Source organism: Podarcis raffonei, chromosome 10, assembly GCF_027172205.1.
Source record: "Podarcis raffonei isolate rPodRaf1 chromosome 10, rPodRaf1.pri, whole genome shotgun sequence".
In the NCBI taxonomy this organism is placed as follows: domain Eukaryota; kingdom Metazoa; phylum Chordata; class Lepidosauria; order Squamata; family Lacertidae; genus Podarcis; species Podarcis raffonei.
The window spans coordinates 71112409-71137776 of NC_070611.1; the positions used below are offsets into that span (position 1 = coordinate 71112409).

The window sequence follows — 25368 nt, forward strand, 5'->3', positions numbered from 1 at the left end:
AGGAAAGAGGCGTCGCCTTTGCACGCCCACCTAACCCGCCTCCAGGGTTTTGCTTCGCGCAGCCTACCTTGCTAGGCGCCTAGGCCCCGCCCTCTCCTGATTGACGCTCCAGGCGAGCCATAGAGCTCGCCGGCCCGCGGGCTCTTCCGGGTTCGGCCGAGCCGTCGCCAGGGCTCCGAGGGCACGTCGGACACGTTGCCCGGAGTTTGGTGACGTACTTCCGCTTTGCTTCCTGCCTTCCTCCCAATCAAAGAGATAATAGCATCAGCCGGCGTAGCTTTCACTTCCGGTTCCCGTGGGCAGTCCTCCATGTGCGGGGCAAGAGTGGTGGAAGCGCGTAGGGATCCCTTGCGCATTAATCGGGTTTATTGGAACTAAATGAAGCAGGTATGCCGAGTTTTCCCCAGGCAGGCGGCGTTTGTATTCAAGCAGGCTACCAATACCTTGTCGCTTTTAAATATTATGTCCTGTTTTCATTTCCCAATGGCCGATCGCTTCTGTATTCTGAATATCGTCTGAATTTATTCCTTAACTTGCATGTTTGTGCTTTGGGCTGCTTCTCCGCTTCCTCCTCCTCCTTTTCCTTCTATAAATCACACACACACAAACACACCCCAATATTGTTGGCAGGAGGACAACACGAACGTAATAGTAATAACAAAAAAATTTTTCCCTTCCAGTAGCACCTTAAAGACTGGTAATAGTAATAGTAATTTATTATTTGTACCCCGCCCATCTGGCTGGGTTTCCCCAGCTACTCTGGGTGGCTTCCAACAAAGATGAAAAATACATTAAAATGTCACACATTAAAAACTTCCCTGAACAGGGCTGTCTTCAGATGTCTTCTAAATGTCAGTTGTTTTCCTCTTTGACATCTGTTGGGAGGGCGTTACACAGGGTGGGCGCCACCACCGAGAAGGCCCTCTGCCTGGTTCCCTGTAACCTCACTGCTGTCATGTTAGGGCACACAGCCCACTGCCCCACCTGCCTCGCATACAACCTGCTCAGAGGGTGCCTCTGGCTGGCTCCTTCCATAGCCTTGGTATTCATTGACTCATAGAATTAGAGAGTTGAAAGGGGACACCAAGGTTCATCTAGTCCAACCCTCTTCAGTATAGGAACATTTTGCCCGGCATTCGGATTCAAACCCACAGCCCTGAGCTTCAGAGTCTACCAACTGAGCTGTCTTGTGGTCCCCTCTTGCAGAACACGGCAGGGAGGAGGATGGGGGACAAACCTAGAATTAATAGCTTTCTCTCCTGCAAAGCACGTGCTCTGTTGCTGAGCTGCGACGTCCTTCCAAAATCCTAGAATCCCGTGTCACCATGGAGGAATCTAGGCTGAGGTTGGAGTGGATAATTGGGGAAATACTTATTTCCCTTTTTCAACAACTGAAGTAACAGGTACGATACGATAATCTTTATTGTCATTGTCCCATACAGAACAACGAAATTGAAAAAATCTACATAAGACATTCAGAAACCAACAAGCCTGCTATCCCAGCTATCCCAACCTGGTTAGCCCCCTAAAAACTCTGATACCCCATAATTAAATACAATATACTCCCATAGAGACTACCTTATACTGCGTTTAAAACCAAAATCGCATTTGGATAGAAACTGTTTCTCAGGCGGCTAGTCCTGGTCTTTATAACCCTGTACCTTCTTCCGGAAGGAAGAAGCTGAAAGAGATCATTTCCGGGATGCGCACTATCCTGCGCTATCTCTGCAGCTTTCTTATGGCACCTGGAAGCATAGATTTAATCCAAGGTGGGAAGAGTGCACCCAATTATTCTCTCCGCAGTCTTTACATTGTTTTTTCCCTGACCACACACAGCTCCCAAACCACACACACAGACCATAAGCTAATACACTCTCCACAGTACAATGATAAAATGCCATCAACACTTGACTCAACAGGTGGAGCCTCTCTTATAATTTCCGCCCCTTTTTGTTTCCTGTTTTTAGGCCACGGGGCCAAAACACCATGGAGACTTAAAGGGAACAAGCTTTGTCATGTCTCTCCTGACTCCAAATTCTTACCTGGAGCTGTAATTTTTGCATCCGCCTTCATCAATGGCTGAAGGCAACCTTCTTAGGTTGGTGAAGGAAGGGAACCTCATCCTTCTGAAAGAAGAGGTTGCAAATGTTTGGGATGCGAAGAAGAGGCATTTTGGGAGGTCCGGGGACACCCTGCTCCACCACGCAGCCCGGCACGGTCAGCTGAGGATCCTGACTTACTTAGTCGAGACCTTAGAAATGGACATTGAAGTGTTTAATAGTGATTACAAGCGACCCCTCCATGAGGCAGCCTCCATGGGTCACAGGGACTGCGTCTTGTATCTGCTGGACAGAGGAGCTACTGTCGATTGCTTGAAGAAAGCAGACTGGTACGTTGCCCTCAGATTTTTTTGCGGAGGGTGGGGTCTTTGGTTGTAACTTGGGTCGTACTTAGCATTTGCAACAAAACCGCAGAAGAAGAGGAGTTTGGATTTGATATCCCGCTTTATCACTACCCGAAGGAGTCTCAAAGCGGCTAACATTCTCCTTTCCCTTCCTCCCCCACAACAAACACTCTGTGAGGGGAGTGGGGCTGAGAGACTTCAGAGAAGTGTGACTGGCCCAAGGTCACCCAGCAGCTGCATGTGGAGGAGCGGGGAATCAAACCCAGTTCCCCAGATTACTAGTCCACCGCTCTTAACCACTACACCACACTGGCTCTCAGAGTTGCAAGGAACACTGAAGGAACTTAGGAAGCAGCCTTATACCAAGTCAGATATCGTTTCACAGGGTGGGCGCCACCACCGAGAAGGCTCTCTTTCTGGTTCCCTGTAACCTCACTTCTCGCAGGGAGGGAACCGCCAGAAGGCCCTTGAAGCTGGACCTCAGTGTCCGGGCAGAACGATGGAGGTGGAGACGCTCCTTTAAGTATACTGGGCTGAGGCCATTTAAGGCTTTAAAGGTCAGTACCAACACTTTGAATTTGTGCTCGGAAATGTACTGGGAGCCAATGTAGGTCTTTCATTTCTTGGCGGTCGCTCCCAGTCCCCAGTCTAGCTGCCGCATTCTGGATTAGTTGTGGTTTCCAGGTCACCTTCAAAGGTAGCCCCACATAGAGCGCATTGCAGTAGTCCAAGCAGGAGCTAACCAGAGTATGCACCACTCTGGCGAGACAGGGAGGGTCTCATCCTGCGTACCAGATGTAGCTGGTAGACAGCTGCTCTGGACACAGAATTGACCTGCGCCTCCATGGACAGCTGTGAGTCCAAAATGCGCACCTGGTCCTTCAGGGGCACAGTTACCCCATTCAGGACCAGGGAGTCCTGCACACACTTGCCCGCCCCCTGTCCCACCAAAAACAGTCCTTCTGTCTTGTCAGGATTCAACTTCAATCTGTTAGCCGCCATCCATCCTCCAACCGCCTCCAGGATTTGAAATCTTCTTCTGACTGGCCCTAAGCCTGGCCTTAGAATAGTGGATACCATCTCCTATGAATTGGGGGGAAATGTTTCTGTCTCTGATAATAAATTGTGTCTCCCCTGTCCCTGTCCTGGACTTTTAGGACTCCCCTTATGATGGCTTGTACCAGAAGAAATCTAGAAGTCATTCAGGATCTCATCGACCACGGAGCAAACCCATTATTGAAGAACAAAGATGGCTGGAGCTGTTTCCATATTGCCAGCCGAGAGGGGGATCCTGAGGTCATCCAGTACCTCCTGGATGTCTCTCCAACCATTTGGGACACGGAAAGCAAAATCAAGAGGACTCCCCTACACACAGCCGGTGAGTTAAGGTGTGTGCTTGCAGGCATACAGAGGATGCATCACCTTGGCCCTAAGTGGAGGATGTCTATTTCTGTGGGACAGCATTTGAGGTCAAAAGATAGCAAAATCCCTTGATCTTCCCTAGTTGCATTTTCAGAAGATTGTGATCGGGAACTGCTGACCTCTGAGTCTGTCGTGCTCCAACTGGATTACTCCTCTTCCTTTTTAAAAAAATCATTTTTATTAATTTTCCAATAAAAAACATCCAAGGATATCCAATCATAATCCAATAAAACTAAAAAACTAAAATAAAAAAGACCAAATTATAATCCAAATTATAATTATTGATTTTTCGGAGCACCCCATAGAGTCCCCAGAAATCCAAAACTTGCAAGATTCAGTCATACCTTGGAAGTTGAACGGAATCCGTTCTAGAAGTCTATTCGACTTCCAAAATGTTTGGGAACCAAGGCGCAACTTCCGATTGGCTACAGGAAGCTCCTGCAGCCAATCGGAAGCCGCGGAAGCCGCAACAGACGTTTCGGTTCCAAAGAACACTCACTTCCGGGTTTGCGTCGTTCGGGAGCCAAAATGTTCGACTTCCAAGGTACGACTGCATTGTGGACTCTGCTCCCTTTGACAGCTGGTGCTCGCTTTTCCTTTTAGTGCATAGCTGTCAACTTTCAGATTTGAAAATAAGGGATCAGCAGCCTCGAAAATAAGGGATCAGCAGCCTCACCTGTCCCGGGGACAGTCTACGGGATATCTAACAATCCAGGATAGCAGCAGGAAGCAGCGGGAAGCAGCACTGGAATAAGGGAATTTCCCACACAGAAAAGGGAAGGTTGACAGCTATGTTTTAGTGTGTAGCAAAATCAGAGGCTGGAGGTGAGTTCAGAGGTTATCTCCAGATAACTGACTGTATAGAGGTGCTTGACAAATACAGTGGTACCTTGTTCTCAAATGCTTTAGTTAACAAACAGATCGGCTCCCGAACACCAAAAACCTGGAATTAAGTGTTCCAGTTTTCGAACTTTTTTGGAAGCCAAACGTCCAATGCGGCTTCCGTTTGATTGCAGGAAGCTCTTGCAGCCAATCGGAAGCCACGCCTTGGTTTTTGAATGGTTTCGGGAGTCGAAGGGATTAAGTTCGAGAACCAAGGCTCCCCTGTAGATACTAATATCAATCAGTGCTGTTTTTCTATAAAAAGAGGTGCCAGAACTCGCCATGAACACCGCCCTTGTTTTCTTATGATGGCAAAGGCGCCCACCTGATTGGAACTGAATTCCGGCAAGTTCCGGCTGAAAAAAAAAGCCCAGATATCAACTATGGGGATTTTATTTTGTGACCAGAAATAGTAAGGGAAGGCCAAGGATGATGGGAATTGTAATCTAAAACATCTGGAAGTCACCAGGTTGGGGAAGTCTGGTATCTGTCGTCAAACCCAACTTTGATAAATCCCCTTTTTGTCACACAGCAATGCATGGACGTCTGGAGGTAGTGAAAATGCTCCTTGAAAGGTAAGCAGACTTCCTGTCTTTCTTTCTTTTTTTCAAGTAAATTTTTATTGTTTTCCTTACATATTCTTTTCCAACAAACCATATTAATGTCATACATTTCCTTTTACTCTGCCGAGTCGCGACTCCCCTCCCTGTTTGCAATTGGTATATTTAACCCCTTTCTATCATGCACACCATTCTCACAATAGTACTATTATACATTGAAGGTATTATGTCAATCCTGCTAGTGTCTTGACTTCTTTACAATTCTCCTTTAAATATTCAATAAATTTACACCAGTTATTTTGGTATCTTTGGTCTTCCTGGTCCCGGATCCTTCCTGACAATTTGGCAAGTTCTGCGTATTCTGTCAACTTCACCTGGATGGTTGTTATGTCTTGTGTTCTCCATCTTTGGGCCAGGAGGGTTCTTGCGGCGGCCGTAGCATACATGAACAGATTTTGGTCTCCCATTTTGATTTCCATTCCTGTTAAACCTAATAGACACGCTTCCAGTCTTTTGGGAAAAGTATACCTAAATATTTTTTTAAGTTCATTATAAATTGATTCCCAAATTTTTTTAACCTTGTCACAGGTCCACCACAAATGAAAATAATCCCCATCTACTTTTTTACATTTCCAACATTTTCTTTCTCTTTTTCTATACATTTTAGCTAACTTTACTGGCGTCAAGTGCCATCTATACATCATTTTAAACAAATTGTCCTTTAGAGCCATACATCCTGTAAATCTCAAACCCTCCTTCCATACTCTTTTCCACGCTTCCAATTCAATGTTATGCCCAATATCGATCGCCCATTTTATCATTTTATCAAGACTTCCTGTCTTTCGGGCTTCCCATAGGAGGAATATTTGTTTATTTATTACATTGCTATAACGGCCATTTTCTTCCAAGGAGCTCAAGGTGGTGTAGACGGTTCTCCCCATTTCATCCTCTCAGCAACCCTGCGAGGTAGGCTAGGGTAAGAGATGGCAACTGTTCTTTTTATTTCCTCTGGCATGATACCTAGGAGAAACGGTCAAACCAATATTTATGTATGCAGCTACGGCGGCAAGGTTATTGATTGCCAAGAATTGGAAAAGCAGCAGCGCCCCAACTAAAACAGGCTGGTTATCTAAAATGATGGAATACTTCCATATTGCCGAACTAACAGGGAGGATAAGAGGAGATATGGTACAAAAAGCGAATAAGGAGTGGGCTATCTTTAAGGAATACATCAAAATTTATGTGGAAAAAGTAGAATTTCTGACAGATATTGAGTGAATCCAGAAAATGATTAGAGTGAAAGGAGAGTTAAGATAAAAGAAATAATGAAATGTGTTTAAGCTAGTTGGAAAAATAAAGTAGCGTAACAAGAACGGCTGGAAGTCAAGTCACTTGGTGGGCGTCTGTGTGCCGTAGGTGTGTAGGTATGTTGATATGTACAGTATAGGTAGGTATTATATAGAGTAATGTAGGTTTGTTTTATGTTAGAAAAATTAGGTAGTGTGTTGTATACATGTATTGTGTAAATGTACAGTGGTACCTCAGGTTACATAGGCTTCAGGTTACACACTCTGCTAACCCAGAAATAGTGCTTCAGGTTAAGAACTTTGCTTCAGGATGAGAACAGAAATCGTGCTCCTGCGGCGCAGCAGCAGCGGGAGGACCCATTAGCTAAAGTGGTGCTTCAGGTTAAGAACAGTTTCAGGTTAAGTACGGACCTCCGGAACGAATTAAGTACTTAACCTGAGGTACCACTGTATATGTATGTGTTTTATATGTTAATAAAATAATAATAATAGTAGTAAAAGGCTAAGAGATGGCAACTGGCACAAGGTCACCCAGTGACCTTCATGGCCAAGTGCGGATTCGAACTCGGCGTCTGGTTGGCCACTTTGAGACAGGATCCTGGACTTAGATGGGCCCCCTTTGGCCTGATCCAGCAGGCTCTTCTCAGGTCCTTGTGACAAACAAACAAACGAGAAGGGAGCATGGGTTTACCACCCGATTTTTAGCAGGAGGGATTTCGGTGGCTGCTTAAAAGGTAGGAAAAAAATACCAGGACAACTGAATCTTGCATGCTGGGGCTGGCCAAGGATGTATGTGGTCTTCAGGTCCAAAAAATGTGAGCCCCCATTACCCCCCAAAATTTTTTAGAGCCAGCACTTCTCAGTTTTAAACTGAATTTTGAGCTAGGTTTTGTCTTTGATTACTTTTTAACTGCTTGGCTATGATTTTTTTTTATTGTTTTGCACTGAATTTCCATATGGTTGTGCAGCAAATTAAAGAATAAATCGCACCCACCACAAAAAGCCTCCCCAATTCTCTGGGTTACTCCTTTACTTTGCTCTAGCCCCAGAGTTCCCAATTTTTTTCAGGCCACCGTCCCCTTAGTTCCACAAACTCATCCCCAGTGCCTACCCTATTAAAAAAACAACAACCGGTAAAACCCTATTTAAAAATATATTATCTTCCACCAAGGAAGATAATAACATGATAAAATTCAAAACAGTGACACTTAATTGCACGTTTACTCAAAACCCAATGGAAACGATTTAATTGAATTAATTCAACAAACTTGACCAACCTGGTTCAGGGATTGAAACTGAAATTGAAATACTTTATTGTCACTTGTACAACTTGTATACAGTGAGATTACACGAGCACCCTCCACTCAGCTCTCTTAGTCTTAATTCCCCTTGTTTACTGACGCACACCCACCAAACCCAAAAGTCAGTTGCCCTGTTGTTATCTTATCATTCAGCAGCCTAACAGCCCATGGATAGAAGCTGTTCTTTACCCTGTTGGCACGACTAATCATGCTTCTATATCTTCTGCCCAAGGGCAGGAGATCAAGAAAGTGCTGGCCAGGGTGTGAATCATCCCTGAGGATTTTCCTCACTCTCCTGAGGCAAGATTCTTCCGCAGTTTCATCCAGCGCATTCACGGGACAGCCCATAATATCTTGTGCTGTATTCACCACCCTCTGTAGGCTTTTCCTATCAGGTGATGTCAAACCAGCGTACCACACTGTGATGCAGTAGGAAAGGACACTTTTTATTGTGGACCAGTAGAAGGAGATCATCACGTGTTGATTGACATCGTTCTTCCGCAATACTCTGAGGAGATGGAGTCTCTGTTGGGCTTTCTTAACCACCTGGGTTGTATTGATTTTCCAAGTAAGGTCTTCACTGAGATAAACGAGGAATTTAAAGGAAGAGACTCCACACAGCCCTCCCCGATGTACAGCGGGGCTAGTTCTCCTCTCTTCCTCCGAAAGTCCAACACCATCTCTGTTAAGTTGTGGGTGAACATATCAGACGACACAGCGATTCTTCAAACAGCTCTTGTTTATTCAGAGGCCAGAACAGAACTGAACTGAAGGGCTCAGTCAGCCTGCTTATATAGAGCTCCAGTACAACGTTACTGTAACAATTTTCTAAAACTATTCAATCACTGAACGTCATTTTCGATCCCTTATTTGCATAACTATCTACAGTATCCCCCTGCTGGCCCAGGGTGAGAACTTTAGTACATAACAATCTCCTTTGTCTTGCTGATATTAAGGTGCAAGTTGTTCCCTAGGCACCATGTAGATATCTTTTGGACCTCCCCTCTATACGCTGATTCGTCTCCACCTGTTATTAAACCCATTATGGGCTGAGATGACTGGCAGAATCCGAGACCAGGGAGAAGAGTTGGTGGAAGAAGATTGGAGGAAATTTAAAACTTATTTACAGAAGTATTGTAAAATGTATGAATGCTGATGACATTGAATTAAAATGAAGGGGTTCTAGTAATAAGAGATAAAAATTTGAAATTTGGGAGGTAAAATAAATAAGGATAAAGTAGTAGGATACGAATTTGCTGAACTAATTGTTAAAAAGGGATATAAAAAAGGGAGGCGTGAGGAAGTCGGGAAAATAAGTTAATTGAAGATGAATAATTGGAAAAGAGTGATTTGTGTTTTTCTTATTCTACTTTTTGAGTGTTGATTGTCTTTTTTTTGGTTTCTTGTTAAATGTTTGTATTTTATGTATCGTGAAAGTTTGTATTGTTGTGTTTTATATTTTCTTTGTGTTTTTATTGTTTTGCTTTTCTATTGTTAAACTCAATAAAATCTTATTTAAAAATAAATAAATAAATAAACCCATTATGGTGGTGTCATCTGCAAACTTAATAATTGCAGTAGACGGGTCCAGCTTTTCACAGCCTGATAGTCATTTGCACATTCTTTTGTGTGTGACGCCACCCCCAGGTAATCCCACGGCCCCCACCAGGGGACAATGCCTTCGGAAATCACTGCTCTAACTCGTCCTTTTTGTGCTTAATCCTAAGGTGCCGCTACCAACCTGACAGCAGGGACAAATGTGGCGTCACGCCTTTTATGGACGCTATACAACATGGGCACCTTGGCATCGCCCAGCTGCTTCTAGAGAAACATAAGGTACGTGCAAACGATGTTGTGTCTGTTTAAAGTGGGAGAGCAATGCTTTAAACCCTGGGTAGGCAAACTGAGGCCCGGGGGCAGGATCCGGCCCAATCGGCTTCTCAATCCGGCCCGCGGACGGTCCGGGAATCAGTGTGTTTTTACATGAGTAGAATGTGTCCTTTTCTTTAAAATGCACCTCTGGGTTATTTGTGGGGCATAGGAATTCGTTCATTATTATTATTTTCAAAATATAGTCCGGCCCCCCACAAGGTCTGAGGGACGGTGGACCGGCCCCCTGCTGAAAAAGTTTGCTGGCGCCTGCTATAAACATCTGGTGCGGAGATGGCCTGTGATTCTGGCAGGTTGTGACTCCAGATGGTTAGGCTGGATCAGGGGTCAGCAAACGTTTTCAGCAGGGGGCCGGTCCACTGTCCCTCGGACCTTGTGGGGGCCGGACTATATTTTTTTGTGGGGGAGAGAACGAATTCCTATGCCCCACTAATAACCCAGAGATGCATTTTAAACAAAAGGACACATTCTAATCATGGAAAAACATGCTGATTCCCGGACCTGGATTAATAAGGCGATTGGGCCGGATCCGGCCCCCAGGCCTTAGTTTGCCTACCACGGGCTGGATTCTCACACAAGACTTTGCCTTTTTCACACCCTTAGGCTTGCTACACCACCCGGGACGCACTCGGCACTCAGCCTTTGCACCAAGCCGCGGTCACAGCGCAGGATCCTGCCCTCCGGTTCCTTGTTTCAGATCTCGGCGTTGACGTCAACTCCAGAGCCACTTCGCTGCAGCTGACGGCATTGCATTATGCTGCCAAGGTCCTTTGCTTTTCTCCTTGGGATTTTTCACTGGGGGGGGGGCGGCTACTGGGCCTTCGAAGGCTGCTCTCCCAAAAGAGGTTTCTCCTTTCCCCCCCTATTTTATTTTATTCTCGTTTTTTATAACATTTTATTGATTTTCCAAAAATGACCAAACAAAAAGAAAAAACACAGGAGGAAAAATCATAACCAAATTAAACCATAATTTTTGGGGGTGCATTTCCCTACAGGTTCCATTATAATGTACTTGTTCATGCATGTCCATAAAACCTTATATACTTCACAATCCAATTTTAAAACCTTCTTCATCTTATTCCAAGTGACTTTTAAAAGTTGTACTAATGTAAGAATCTATGCACAAAGCTTTAAACGGTTGCCTTTTTTGTAATAATTTGCCCTGCATAGTTCAGTAATTTATTTTGCCAAACTTCTTCTTTATTTTATTTTATTCTTCGGTAGATGTACAGAAAAAGAATCACATACCAATAAAAATTTTTTTAGGAAGCGGCCAAATTAGACTCAAATGCACAAAGCGTTTTTTAAAAAACAAATCAAGACCTCTTGTGCTCCGCTCTGCTTCCCCTTTCTATGTTTTTCTTTAGTTTTTTTTAATTATTTTGACAAAGTAATAATCATAAATAAATAATAATAAATATGTGCACCCCACCACTGAGACCATTCCATTGTAACTATCCAACCTCCCAAAATTTCAACACCTCTTGCGATGGTTTGACCCCTTTCCGTTTTAACAGTACAAATTCTAAAAGAGACAATGCACCGATTTTTTGTAAACTAAGAAATCTTTAATAAAAAAATATTTTTTAAAAAAAAAGTACACCCTCCATATCTCCTCAAAATCATTTTTCCTGCATATTCCCCGTCTTACCTTAATGGCACACGTTAATTTATCATTAATAGCTATATCCCACACCTCTTTATACCATTCTTCCATTTTATATCCTGCTTGCCCTTGTGTCTCCTTCTAAACATAGAATCGTAGAGTTGGAAGGGACTGCTAAGGCTCATCTAGTCCAACCCTCTCTGCAATACAGGACTCTTTTGCCCCATGTGAGATTCGAACCCGCAACCCTGAGATTCAAGAATGCTTTACTGATGGAGCCCTCCAGATGTTAATGGGCTGGGATGATGGGAGTTGTAGTTAGCAACATCTGGAGAGCCAATGGGTTGCAGGGGGCTAAGGATTTGTATTTTTTTGTCCTTGTTTTTAATCATGTACTTTGTGTTTTTAATAGGGACGCTGGTGGCGCTGTGGGTTAAACCACAGAGCCTAGGGCTTGCCGATCAGAAGGTCGGCGGTTCGAATCCCTGCGATGGGGTGAGCTCCCGTTGCTCGGTCCCTGCTCCTGCCAACCTAGCAGTTCGAAAGCACGTCAAAGTGCAAGTAGATAAATAGGTACCGCTCCGGCGGGAAGGTAAACGGTGTTTCCTTTCGCTGCTCTGGTTTGCCAGAAGCGGCTTAGTCATGCTGGCCGCATGACCCGGAAGCTGTACGCTGGCTCCCTCGGCCACTAAAGCGAGATGAGCGCAGCAACCCCAGTGTCGGACACGACTGGATCTAATGGTCAGGAGTCCCTTTACCTTTACCTTGAGTTTTTAATAATGCATTTTTAGGCTGTGAACCACCCTGAGAACTGCGAATGAACGGTGGCCTACAAACTTACCGTATTTTTTGCTCTCTAAGACTCACTTTTTCCCTCCTGAAAAGTAAGGGGAAATGTGTGTGCGTCTTATGGAGCGAATGCAGGCTGCGCAGCTATCCCAGAAGCCAGAACAGCAAGAGGGATCGCTGCTTTCGCTGCGCAGCGATCCCTCTTGTTGTTCTGGCTTCTGAGATTCAGAATATTTTTTTTCTTGTTTTCCTCCTCCAAAAACTAGGTGCGTCTTAGGGTCTGGTGCGTCTTGTAGAGCAAAAAATACGGTAATACATAAGAATAATAATAAGTTCCTCCACACCAGCTTTATTCCATGCTGCCCTCTTCTCCCTGCACAAAAGCGCTCTGTTGTTTCGCTCCTTTAAAACGAGGAAATTCTCTGCTCGTTCTGATCCCCCGCCTTTTGTACATCACTGGCTCCATTTTTGGCTACCCAGCGCTCAGCCCCTGAGCCTGCCATTACAAAGAGCGATGCTGGCTGGCTTTGCAGAAGCGCATTAGATTTACAGCTAGGAATCCAGCCTTTTATCTTCACAAGACTTAATTCTCTCAGCGCCTCTTCAGCTGCCAGCGCATGGCCTGCGGAAGATAAATCGGGCTATTAAAACTGAATTGCCGACATGTGCAATTCATCGTACGAACATCTGGGCTTGCCTTGTCCCTGAGCCAGACCCTTGGTCCCATCTAGTCTGATATTATTATTATGATTATTATGATGATGATGATGATTATTATTATTCCCTGTTTAGGGAAGCTTTTAATGTTTAATAGGTTATTGTATTTTAATGTTCTGTTGGAAGCCGCCCAGAGTGGCTGGGGAAACCCAGCCAGGTGGGCGGGGTATAAATAATAATAATAATAATAATAATAATAATAATAATAGTTATTATTTTTATTATTATTTAAATTGGTATATCACCCTTCATCCATAGATCTCAGGGCAGTTCACAGCATAAAAATACAATTCTCTCTACTTTGGCTGGTAGTAACTTTCTAGGGTCTGTGGCAAAGAGGGAGAGGAGTTCCCAGTCCTTTTGTTCATTTTATTGAGGACATTTGGAGGGGCTTTTCAGCCAAAAAGGCTCCCAAAGTAGCTTATATTCCATCAATTAATACAAGACAGGCCCTTTCCTGTAGTCTTACGGCCCATAATAATTAATTTCTGATGTTTAAAAAATTGTTTTTATTGTATGGTTTTAGGTGTGACTGTTGTAAACCACATATATATACAGTGGTACCTCAGGTTAAGTACTTAATTCGTTCCGGAGGTCCGTACTTAACCTGAAACTGTTCTTAATCTGAAGCACCACTTTAGCTAATGTGGCCTCTGCTGCTGCCGCACCACCGGAGCACAGTTTCTGTTCTCATCCTGAAGCAAAGTTCTTAACCCGAGGTACTATTTCTGGGTTAGCGGAGTCTGTAACCTGAAGCGTATGTAACCTGAAGCGTATCTCGCTTTATTGGCTGAAGGAGCTGGTGTACAGCTTCCGGGTCATGTGGCCAGCATGACTCAGCTGCTTCTGGCGAACCAGAGCAGCGCACGGAAACGCCGTTTACCTTCCCGCCAGAGTGGTATCTATTTATCTACTTGCGCTTTGACGTGCTTTCGAACTGCAAGGTTGGCAGGAGCTGGGACCGAGCAACGGGAGCTCACCCCTTCGCGGGGATTCGAAGCGAAATGGGAAGGAGGGGGACCTGTGATCATCCAGATGTTGTGGGACTCCAGCTCTGTATGGCCAATGGTCAAGGACGATGGAAGCTGGAGTCCAATAATATCAGGACAGCCACAGGTTCCCAGATCCCTGGCCTAGACAGAGAAAGGTTCTGGCTTTGTTTGTTTTTTGCTGAGCGTGAAAGTTGTGTCTCTTCTCTAACAATGCAGGAAGGACATGCAGGCACAATCAAGACTCTTCTGTTGCTTGGCGCAGATCTAAATGCGAAGGATGGGAAAAATCGTACCGGTAAGACCCTTTCACTCTTCTTATTGGGATTGTTGTTGTTGTTGTTTAGTCGTTTAGTCGTGTCCGACTCTTCGTGATCCCATGGACCAGAGCACGCCAGGCACTCCTGTCTTCCACTGCCTCCCACAGTTTGGTCAAACTCGTGCTGGTAGCTTCGAGAACACTGTCCAACCATCTCCTCCTCTGTCCTCCCCTTCTCCTTGTGCCCTCCATCTTTCCCAGCATCAGGGAGTCTTCTCTTCTCCTGAGGTGGCCAAAGTCTTGGAGCCTCAGCTTCAGGATCTGTCCTTCCAGTGAGCACTCAGGGCTGATTTCCTTCAGAATGGAGAGGTTTGATCTTCTTGCAGTCCATGGGACTCTCAAGAGTCTCCTCCAGAACCAGAATTCAAAAGCATCAATTCTTTGGCGATCAGCCTTCTTTATGGTCCAGCTCTCACTTCCATACATCACTACTGGGAAAACCATAGCTTGAACTATACGGACCTTTGTTGGCAAGGTGATGTCTCTGCTTTTTAAGATGCTGTCTAGGTTTGTCATTGCTTTTCTCCCAAGAAGCAGGCGTCTTTTAATTTCGTGGCTGCTGTCACCATCTTGCCCGCCCCGACCTGGCCACAGTGATCCATGCGATGGTCACCTCCAGGCTTGACTACTGTAATTCGCTCTACGCGGAGCTGCCCTTGAAGCTGTCCCAGAAACTCCAGCGGGTGCAGAATGCTGCAGCGAGGCTCCTCACGGGGTGTCTGCCATGGGTATTATATTCACCCATTGCTTTTCAAGCTGCACTGGTTCCCAGTGGAGTACAGGGTCACATTTAAGGTGCTGCTTTTGACCTTTAAAGCCTTTCACGACCTAGGACCCTCGTACCTACAGGACCGCCTCTCCCGGTATGCCCCACGGAGATCCTCAAGGTCCATAAATAGCAACAGCCTAGAGGTCCCGGGACCTAAGGAAGTCAGATTAGCCTCAACCAGAACCAGGGCCCTGGATGATCTGATTTCTTTCCGCAGGGCCTGTAAGACAGAGTTGTTCCGCCTGGCCTTTGGCTTGGAGCCAGTTTGATTCCCTCCCTCTCTTTCTTTTTTCCTTTCCTTCTCCTCCTGCGATGAGGCTACATTTTAATATTTTAATGTTTCAATATTTTAATGTTGTATTTTAATTTTGTTTTTAAGTTGTAATCATTCAACTTGTTTTTATTATTGCTTGTAAGCCGCCCTGAGCGGCCTTAGCTGGGGAGGGCGGGGTTTATAAAAATATTATTATTATTATTATTATTATTATTATTATTATTATTATTACCTGCAGTGATCATGGAACCCAAGAAAGCAAAATCTCTCACTGCCTCCATTTCTTCCCCTTCTATTTGTCAGGAGGTGATGGGACCAGTTACGTTTGGCATTTGCACAAACAGGCTTCCGGTGGGGTGGATGGGGTATTAGGGGAGGGGTAGTACCTCTGGTGGGGGACATGACAGGCTCCTTCTGGGGTCGTTTGTCCACCTTTGGTCCCCACCTTGCACTTAGCTCTCACCTGCGCCTCCTGGAAGCTGTCAACATGCAATGAGGAGATGCAATGAGGTCGATGGAACGTTCTTTCATATGTGGTGGACCTGTCAAAGGGCAAAAGAGTATTGGGAAATGATGCATAATGAGTTGAAAAAAATGTTTAAAAAGTACTTTTCCAAAAAAAAACCACCCAGAGTCCTTTTTGTTGGGGACAATTCAGATGGAAATTCCCAGGTGTCAAAAAAGGTTATATAATGCCACCTATGCGGCCCGTGTTTTGTTAGCCCAAAAATGGAAAACGAGCGAGGTCTCAACTAAAGAAGAACGGCAACTGAAGCTGACGGAATATGCGCAGCTTGCAGACTTAACATATAGAATAAGAGAACAAGAAGAACATACGTTATAATAATAATAATAATAATAATAATGATAATAATAATAATTTATTATTTATACCCCGCCCATCTGGCTGGGCCTCCCCAGCCACTCTGGGCGGCTTCCATAAAAACCAAAAATACAGTAAAATATCACACGTTAAAAACTTCCCTGAACAGGGCTGCCTTAAGATGTCTTCTGAATGTCAGGTAGTTGTTTATCTCTTTGACATCTGCTGGAAGGGCATTCCACAGGGCGGGCGCCACTACCGAGAAGGCCCTCTGCCTGGTTCCCTGTAGCTTTGCTTCTCGCAATGAGGGAACCGCCAGAAGGCCCTCGGCGCTAGACCTCAGCGTCCGGGCAGAATGATGGGGGTGGAGACGCTCCTTCAGGTATACTGGACCGAGGCCGTTTAGGGCTTTAAAGGTCAGCACCAACACTTTGAATTGTGCTCGGAAACGTACTGGGAGCCAATGTAGGTCTTTCAAGACCGGTGTTATATGGTCTCGGCGGCCACCCCCAGTCACCAGTCTAGCTGCTGCATTCTGGATTAGTTGTAGTTTCCGAGTCACCTTCAAAGGTAGCCCCACGTAGAGCGCATTGCAGTAATCCAAGCGGGAGATAACCAGAGCATGCACCACTCTGGCGAGACAGTCTGCAGGCAGATAGGGTCTCAGCCTACGTACCAGATGGAGCTGGTAAACAGCTGCCCTGGACACAGATTTGACCTGTGCCTCCATGGACAGCTGTGAGTCCAAAATGACTCCCAGGCTGCGCACCTGGTCCTTCAGGGGCACAGTTACTCCATTCAGGACCAGGGAATCCTCCACACCTGCCCGCCTCCTGTCCCCCAAAAACAGTACTTCTGTCTTGTCAGGATTCAACCTCAATCTGTTAGCCGCCATCCATCCTCCAACCGCCTCCAGACACTCACACAGGACCTTCACCGCCCTCACTGGTTCTGATTTAAAAGAGAGGTAGAGCTGGGTATCATCCGCATACTGATGAACACCCAGCCCAAACCTCCTGATGATCTCTCCCAGCGGCTGCATGTAAATGTTGAAAAGCATGGGGGAGAGGACAGAACCCTGAGGCACCCCACAAGTGAGAGCCCAGGGGTCTGAACACTCATCCCCCACCACCACTTTCTGAACACGGCCCAGGAGGAAGGAGCGGAACCACTGTATGACAGTGCCCCCAGCTCCCAGCCCCTCAAGATGGTCCAGAAGGATGTTATGGTCGATGGTATCAAACGCCGCTGAGAGATCCAGCAGAACTAGGAAACAGCTCTCACCTTTGTCTCTAGCCCGCCGGAGATCATCAACCAGTGCGACCAAGGCAGTTTCAGTCCCATGATGAGGCCTGAATCCTGACTGGAAGGGATCCAAATGGTCCGCTTCTTCCAGGCGTGCCTGGAGTTGTTCGGCAACCGCTCGCTCAATCACCTTGCCCAAGAATGGAAGATTTGAGACTGGGCGATAGTTGGCCATCGTGGCCGCATCTAAAGATGGTTTTTTAAGAAGCGGTTTAATAACCGCCTCTTTCAGCGGGTCTGGGAAGGCTCCCTCACGGAGGGAAGCATTCACCACCCCACGAAGCCCATCGCCCAGTCCTTCCCGGCTAGCTTTTATAAGCCAGGATGGGCAAGGATCCAGGAGACAGGTGGTTGGTCTCACTCGTCCAAGCAGCCTGTCCACATCCTCGGGGGTAACAGATTGGAATTGATCCCACTCAACTTGACTAGACAGAACTCTAGCACTCTCCCGCCCCGGCCCTGCTCCCACGGTGGAGTCTGCTTCTTCCCGAATCTGAGCGATTTTATCTGCAAAAAACTTTGCAAAATCATTGCAGGAGAACATGTGGCCCATACTGGGCCCCGATGTTGCAGGTGGTTCCGCTAAATTGTGAACCACCTGAAAAAGTCTCCTGCTGCTGTTTTCTGCAGATGCAATAGAGGCGGTGAAGAAATTCTTCTTCGCCGTCGCTATCGCCACTTGGTAGGCTCGACGTTGAGCTCTAACCTGTGTCCGGTCAGATTCGGAATGAGTTATCCGCCACCGGCGCTCTAGCCGTCTCAACGATTGTTTCATTGCCCTCAGATCCGTGGAAAACCACGGGGCTGTCTGGGCTCCATGCAATCGGAGAGGGCGCTTCGGAGCCAAACAGTCAATAGCCCTGGTTAACTCCGCATTCCAGCGGCCCACCAGGGAATCAGCTGAAAGGCCATCAACATGGGATAAAGCATCCCCTACCACTCTCTGGAAACCATTTGGATCCATTAAGTGGCGGGGGCGGACCATCCGAATTGGTCCCACCTCCCTGCAGAGGGGATGGGTCGCAGAGAAGTCCAGTTGCACCAGGAAGTGATCTGACCATGGCACTTCTTTCGTTTCGCTTTTACTTAGTGTCAGATCACCAACATCCATAGAGGTAAACACCAGGTCCAAGGCATGTCCGCGGCTATGGGTTGGGCCAGACTTATTCAGGGACAGCCCCATGGAGGCCATGCTTTCCACGAAGTCCCGAGCGGCCCCTTGTAAGGTCGTGTCGGCATGGATGTTAAAATCCCCTAGGACGACCAAGCTAGGTGTCTCCAGGAGAACATCCGCGACGACCTGAAGCAGCTCGGGCAGGGAATCCTTGGTGCAGCGGGGAGGTCGGTACACCAAAAGGAATCCTGTACTGCCCCTATTGCCCAACTTCCAGAACATGCACTCGGAAAACTGGGTCTTCCCAATAGGACGCCTGGTGCAAACTAATGACTTCCTAAAAATCACTGCAACCCCCCCTCCCCGCCCACATGACCTGGGTTGCTGTGCGTAAGAGAAACCTGGTGGACAAGCAGCGGCAAGGGCAGGCCCATCTGCTTCATCCAACCAAGTCTCTGTTACACATGCCAGGTCAAGTCCTCCATCCATGATCAAGTCATGGATGGCAGTGGTCTTATGAATCATTGACCTGGCATTGCACAGCAGCACCTTCAGGTCATGTGGGTATCCCTTGCTGATTCTAGTATCCATCCGGTCAGGACCAGACCCGGAGGCAGGAATAGTCCTCAGACAACGACTAAACCTGCCCCCTCTGTAATGACGTGGTCTAGTCTTAGCGTAACTCCTCCTCCTACCCGTGATCACTGAGATCGGTTGCCCCAGTGCATCCCCCCCTGTGGAACATGCCCCAGCCATTTTGTGTAGAGTAGATTGGAAAATGTTTATTGAATATATGGGGGGAAATTGTGTACAGTGGTACCTCGGGTTACATACGCTTCAGGTTACATACGCTTCAGGTTACAGACTCCGCTAAACCAAAAATAGTGCTTCAGGTTAAGAACTTTGCTTCAGGATGAGAACAGAAATAGTGCTCCGGCAGCACAGCGGCAGGAGGCCCCATTAGCTAAAGTGGTGCTTCAAGTTAAGAACAGTTTCAGATTAAGAACGGACCTCCTGAACAAATTAAGTACTTAACCCGAGGTACCACTGTACACTTGAAAAAATTGGCAGCGTTAAGATAAATTCAACATTGTAAATAAGTTTTGATGGATGTAATAATGGAGTATTAAATGCTTTAGTTTATGTAAAATATGCAGGGATTTATGATATGCAAAATGAACCATGGAAAGAGAAGAAAGGAAGTCACTGATATTTTGAGGATGTTTAAATGAGTATTCTAAATTGCAAAACAGAAAATTGTGTGTGTGTGTGAATGAATGAAGCTGTCAGCATGCGACAGCAGCCACAATCCTGGGAAATGGCACTCACTGGCCGGCTACACCAAGTGAAAGTAGCCGCTGGGTCTCAAATCCTCCGTGAGTTAGGGGCTTCCCCTGCCTTTAAAGACAGGCTCTGGCGGATGGGGCAGGCGAGACCAATAGTGGGTCCAGTGGTCAAGAAGGCGATTTCTGCCTTACAGTGGTACCTCAGGTTAAGTACTTAATTGGTTCCGGAAGTCTGTACTTAGCCTGAAGCGTTCTTAACCTGAAGCGGACTTTCCCATTGAAAGTAATGGAAAGTGGATTGATCCGTTCCAGACGATGAAAAAACACCCCCTAAAACAGCAATTTAACACAAATTTTACTGTTTCACGAGACCATTGATCCATAAAATGAAGGCAATAATCAATGTACTGTACTATAAAATAAATAAGGCAGTATTTTAGATGGAAAAAATTAAAATTGATTTCCAAACTCACTGTTTGGAGAGGGCTTAGGGTCCTCTTCCACAATCACAATCGGCTTGGCTCCCGGCATTCGCGGAGGCCTTAGAGAGCTCCGTAGGCCCCGCCGATGTCCAGATTTGCCTCCAGGCAGCGGCGAGGCCTCCGAGAGCTTGGACAACTTACTTCCGGGTTACAATCGTTCGTAACCCAAAAAAAGTTGAAGCATTCGTAACCCGAGGTACCACTGTATTTTATTTTTTTATTGCATTTTATATCCCGCCCTGCGTCCTTTTCTTCCAATAAGCTCAATGCGGTGTACGTGGTTCTCATGGCAGAGAACCCTGGTCTCTTCAATGCTTTAACCGCAATACCTAACTGGCTTCCCATTGAACACTCATGCAGCTTAATCAACTGAAACTTAATCAGCTGTAAACGCAGGCAGCTAAGCGAGAAAGAAACTGTGCCATGAGCAGCCGGCCACCAAACCCTTCCCTTTCGATCTTAAGTCTGCTTCTTCTCTTCCCACAGCCCTGCACCTGGCATGCTCAGGCCAGCATGCCGCATGCGTGCAAATTCTCCTGCAGGCGGGTTTGCGGGACTCCCCTGACAGTACCGGAACGCACGCACGGCAGCTTGCGAAGAAGCCAGCCCTCCTCCAAATTTTTGACGGAATCCCAGTGCCGTCCTGCCCTGTCCATCAGTAACGGAAGTCGCCTTCACCGGGACTGCAAGCAGGGCCTTCTCTGCAGTGGCCCCTTGGCTTTGGAATCGAGATCAGCGAAGCTCCCATGAGTAGATGCTGGAGTATTCCGACGCAGAGACGGAAATTGCCAGTGGTCGCTTGCTTGTCCAGAAAGAAAACCAGCCCTGCTGCTGTTTGCTATTTTTAATCATGAACGACTTATCCTGCATTTTGCATTGTGTTTCCTCTGCATTGGAATGACTGCTGTGGAATGTCTGCCACACTGGACAGCAAGCAAAATAATGCTCTCTTTTTTTTGTCAGAAGCTGAACCGCAGTGGAAGAGAAGCAACGCCACATGCAATGGACGTAGGTTGGAACAGAAATCAGTCCCTCCTTCCATCCCTCACTCCCATTCTTAGTTGCTTTGGGCTGCAGGTGGAGACATTTTCATTCCTTTGTGTAGGTGTATCGGAATCTGTCTGATAATAATAAATAATAATACATTTTTATTTATACGCCGCCCTTCCTGGTTCAAAAACCAGGCTCGGGGCGGCTAACAACAAATTTAAAACGCTTTAAAACAATTATAAAAGCAGCATAAAATACGGTATAAAAACATGAATAACAATAAAATTCAAAAATCAAAAATCAATTAGATAATCCCCAGGGCTAGCTGGCTGAATTGGTCCTGCTTGGGCCAGCGAGGATACCAGGGGAGAATTAGCTGTGGGGTCTCAGAGCAGGTGATCTTTATAAAAGGGGAGGGGGAGGGAAGAGAAGGGAAATAAAAGATCAGGCTGAATTCAAATTAAAGGCCAGGCGGAATAGCTCTGTCTTACAGGCCTGGCAAAAGGAGGTTAAATCCTGAAGGGCCCTAGTCTCATGGAACAGAGCATTCCACCAGGTCGGAGCCATCACTGAGAAGGCCCTGGCCCTGGTGGAGTATAGTCTGACTTCCTTAGGGCCCGGGACCTCTAAACTATGGTTATTCATGGACCTTAAGGTCCTCTGCGGAGCAAACCAGGAGAGGCGGTCCCGTAGATACGAGGGCCCTAAGCCACAAAGCGCTTTAAAGGTCAAGACCAGCACCTTGAACCTGACCCTGTACTCCACCGGGAGCCAGTGCAACTGGTAAAGCACTGGGTGAATATGCTCCCATGGCAGAGACCCCGTGAGGAGCTTCGCTGCAGCATTCTGCACCCGCTGGAGTTTCTGGGACAGCTTCAAGGGCAGCCCCGCGCAGAGCGAATTACAGTAGTCAAGCCTGGAGGTGACCGTCGCATGGATCACTGTGGCCAGGTCGGGGCAGGAAAGGTATCTACTGGCCCATCTATCTCAGTATCATCCGCACCCTTTTAAAAAGCTGTTTGACAGCGGAATAGGATTCGACGAAAGGTGGTGGACTTTCCTTCGCTGGAGGTTTTCAAACCCAGGTTGAATAGCCGTATGTTAAAAGGTTATTTAGCTGTGATTCCTGCATTGCTGGGAGTGGACTAGTTGCCTTCCAATTCTACGGTTCTGTTGTTTCAAGTAAATAAGACCATTCATGCCCGGGCGTTGCAGCTATTTTGGTCTTTGTTTTCCCCAACGCAGAAATCGCCCATATCCTCTAAACTAAAGGTAAAGTTAAAGAGACCCCTGCCCATTAGGTCCAGTCGTGGCCAACTCTGGGGTTGCGGCGCTCATCTCGCTTTATTGGCTGAGGGAGCCGGCGTACAGCTTCTGGGTCATGTGGCCAGCATGACTAAGCCGCTTCTGGTGAACCAGAGCAGCGCACGGAAACACCATTTACCTTCCCGCCAGAGCGGTACCTATTTATCTACTTGCACTTTGACGTGCTTTCGAACTGCTAGGTTGGCAGGAGCAGGGACCGAGCAATGGGAGCTCACCCCGGTGTGGGGATTCGAACTGCCGACCTTCTGATCAGCAAGTCCTAGGCTCTGGTCCAACCCACAGCGCTACCCGTGTCCCTAAAGAAGTGTTAAACATTCTGCATACAGAAGGTGCTCCAATCTCTTTCGCATTTTGGTATTCATTTATTTTGGGCCCTGCCCCTGTCCCAAGATCAGAGGGTGGCCAGAACTGTACACCTTTATTCTAAAAATGCCCAGCTTTTATATCAGGCATCCCCAACATTCGGCCCTCCAGATGTTTTGGACTACAATTCCCATCATCCCTGACCCCTGGTCCTGTTAGCTAGGGATCATGGGAGTTGTAGGCCAAAACATCTGGAGGGCCGAAGGTTGGGGATGCCTGTTTTATATAATAATGGTACGGCGAGACAATTTCATTTTATTCTCCCCCCAAAGCCCTGTCCTAAGCGAGGAGACCACTCCGTCCTGCTGCATGAACCATCAACTCTAACCGTACATTTGGGTGCTGAACAATTAACTGGCGCAAGCAGGTGAGCAAACGATTCTTTCTCAAACAGGCAAGCGGCTATAGATGGGCGGGGTATAAATAATAAATTATTATTATATTAATGCTGGAGAGCTGTGGAACGGCCAACTCACACATGCTGCAGGCTCTGGAATCAACTTACTTAAACGGCCTTGGTCCAGTATACCTGAAGGAGCATCTCCACCCCCATCGTTCAGCCCGGACACTGAGGTCCAGCGCCGAGGGCCTTCTGGCGGTTCCCTCCCTGCAAGAAGCGAAGTTACAGGGAACCAGGCAGAGGGCCTTCTCGGTGGTGGCGCCCTCCCACCAGATGTCAAAGAGAGAAACAACTATTTGATTTTTAGAAGACATCTGAAGGCAGCCCTGTTTAGGGAAGCTTTTAATGTTTACAGTGGTACCTTGGGTTACATACGCTTCAGGCTACAGACTCCACTAACCCAGAAATAGTACCTCGGGTTAAGAACTTTGCTTCAGGATGAGAACAGAAATCGTGCTCCAGTGGCGCGGCAGCAGCAGGAGGCTCCATTAGCTAAAGTGGTGCTTCAGGTTAAGAACAGTTTCAGGTTAAGAACAGACTTCTGGAACGAATTAAGTATTTAACCCGAGGTACCACTGTAATAGATTATTGTATTTAAATATTCTGTTGGAAGCTGCCCAGAGTGGCTGGGGAAAACCAGCCAGATGGGTGGGATATAAATAATAATAATAATAATTATTATTATTATTATTATTATTATTATTATTATTATTGTGGAAGCCTGATGATGCCTGCAAGCAACAAAATAATCACAGCAGGGCTTTCTTTGCAAAGCTCTTATTTCAAGTGACACGGCTGCCGGATGCCTTGGGCAGGGACCACACCCGAAGGCGGTCCATTTCCAAAGATTTGTCACTCTAAGGCGGCGTTCATCTGCTGCCCTTTGGCTTCTGAGTTTACAGATCTTCTGCTCTATCCAGGCATCTTCACTCAGTGTCACATCTACTAGACAAAGACGCTGTGTATTCCTGCATTAAAAAGCAGGAATACACATTGCTGCTTAATAACTAGCGCCTTCATTTAGACGCCAGGCAAGAACGTTCCTCTTCAACCAGTCCTTCAGCTGGTTAACATCCAATACCCTTTTATTTTTTTATTTTTAAATATAGTTTTTATTTTTTTATTTTTTTTATAAAACATTTCAAACATTTCATTGACAAACCAACAATATAGTCTTTGCTCTGCCAAGCGTAGGAAGTCCCACGATCCATCTGGTTTTCTATTATCAAATACAGTGGTACCTCAGGTTACATTCACTTCAGGTTACGTACGCTTCAGGTTACAGACTCCGCTAACCCAGAAATAGTGCTTCAGGTTAAGAACTTTGCTTCAGGATGAGAACAGAAATCGTGCTCTGGCGGCGCGGCAGCAGCAGCAGCAGGAGGCTCCATTAGCTAAAGTGGTGCTTCAGGTTAAGAACAGTGTCAGGTTAAGAACAGACCTCCGGAACGAATTAAGTACTTAACCCAAGGTACCACTGTACAGTAATTACATTCGCACTTTATAATTTTCTGATCTTAATAAATTTAGCAACGTCTCTTTTTCTCTGATCATGAAAAGTTCCTCAGTTGATCATTGCAGGATTTATTTCAGTCCTGCTAATGTCTTCACCTTGTGTGCCCTGCTCGGCGTAGTTCATAGCTTCTCTGAGTTCTTCAAGCCCCTTCGCCACGGCAAGGCAGTGATCCATAAAGAATTGATGCTTTTGAATTATGGTGCTGGAGAAGACTCTTGAGAGTCCCATGGACTGCAAGAAGATCAAACGCATCCATTCTTAATGAAATCAGCTCTGAGTGCTCACTGGAAGGACAGATCCTGAAGCTGAGGCTCCAAGACTTTGGCCACCTCATGAGAAGAGAAGACTCCCTGGAGAAGACACTGATGCTGGGAAAGATGGAGGGCACAAGGAGAAGGGGGCGACAGAGGACGAGATGGTTGGATAGTGTTTTCGAGGTTACCAGCATGAGTTTGACCAAACTGCGGGAGGTAGTGGAGGACAGAGGTGCCTGGCGTGCTCTGGTCCAGGGGGTCACGAAGAGTCGGACACGAC

General features: G+C 46.4%; 1 protein-coding gene across 3 annotated transcripts; it reads left to right on the forward strand.

Moving 5' to 3' along the window:
• The first annotated feature begins 274 nt into the window (after positions 1-274).
• ANKRD16 (ankyrin repeat domain 16) lies at positions 275-21394 on the forward strand. 3 transcript variants are annotated; one of them, XM_053405081.1, is made up of 8 exons: positions 275-387; positions 1968-2389; positions 3562-3782; positions 5241-5283; positions 9604-9712; positions 10370-10531; positions 14087-14165; positions 20726-21394. In XM_053405081.1, exons 2-8 carry the CDS (start codon positions 2076-2078, stop codon positions 20899-20901), a joined length of 1104 nt encoding a protein of 367 aa, XP_053261056.1. In that variant the 5' UTR covers positions 275-387; positions 1968-2075; the 3' UTR covers positions 20902-21394. The 3 variants fall into 3 exon arrangements, with proteins under 3 accessions (XP_053261056.1, XP_053261058.1, XP_053261057.1); XM_053405082.1 differs by lacking the exon at positions 275-387 and adding an exon at positions 477-539; XM_053405083.1 differs by lacking the exon at positions 10370-10531.
• Positions 21395-25368: the final 3974 nt, after the last annotated feature.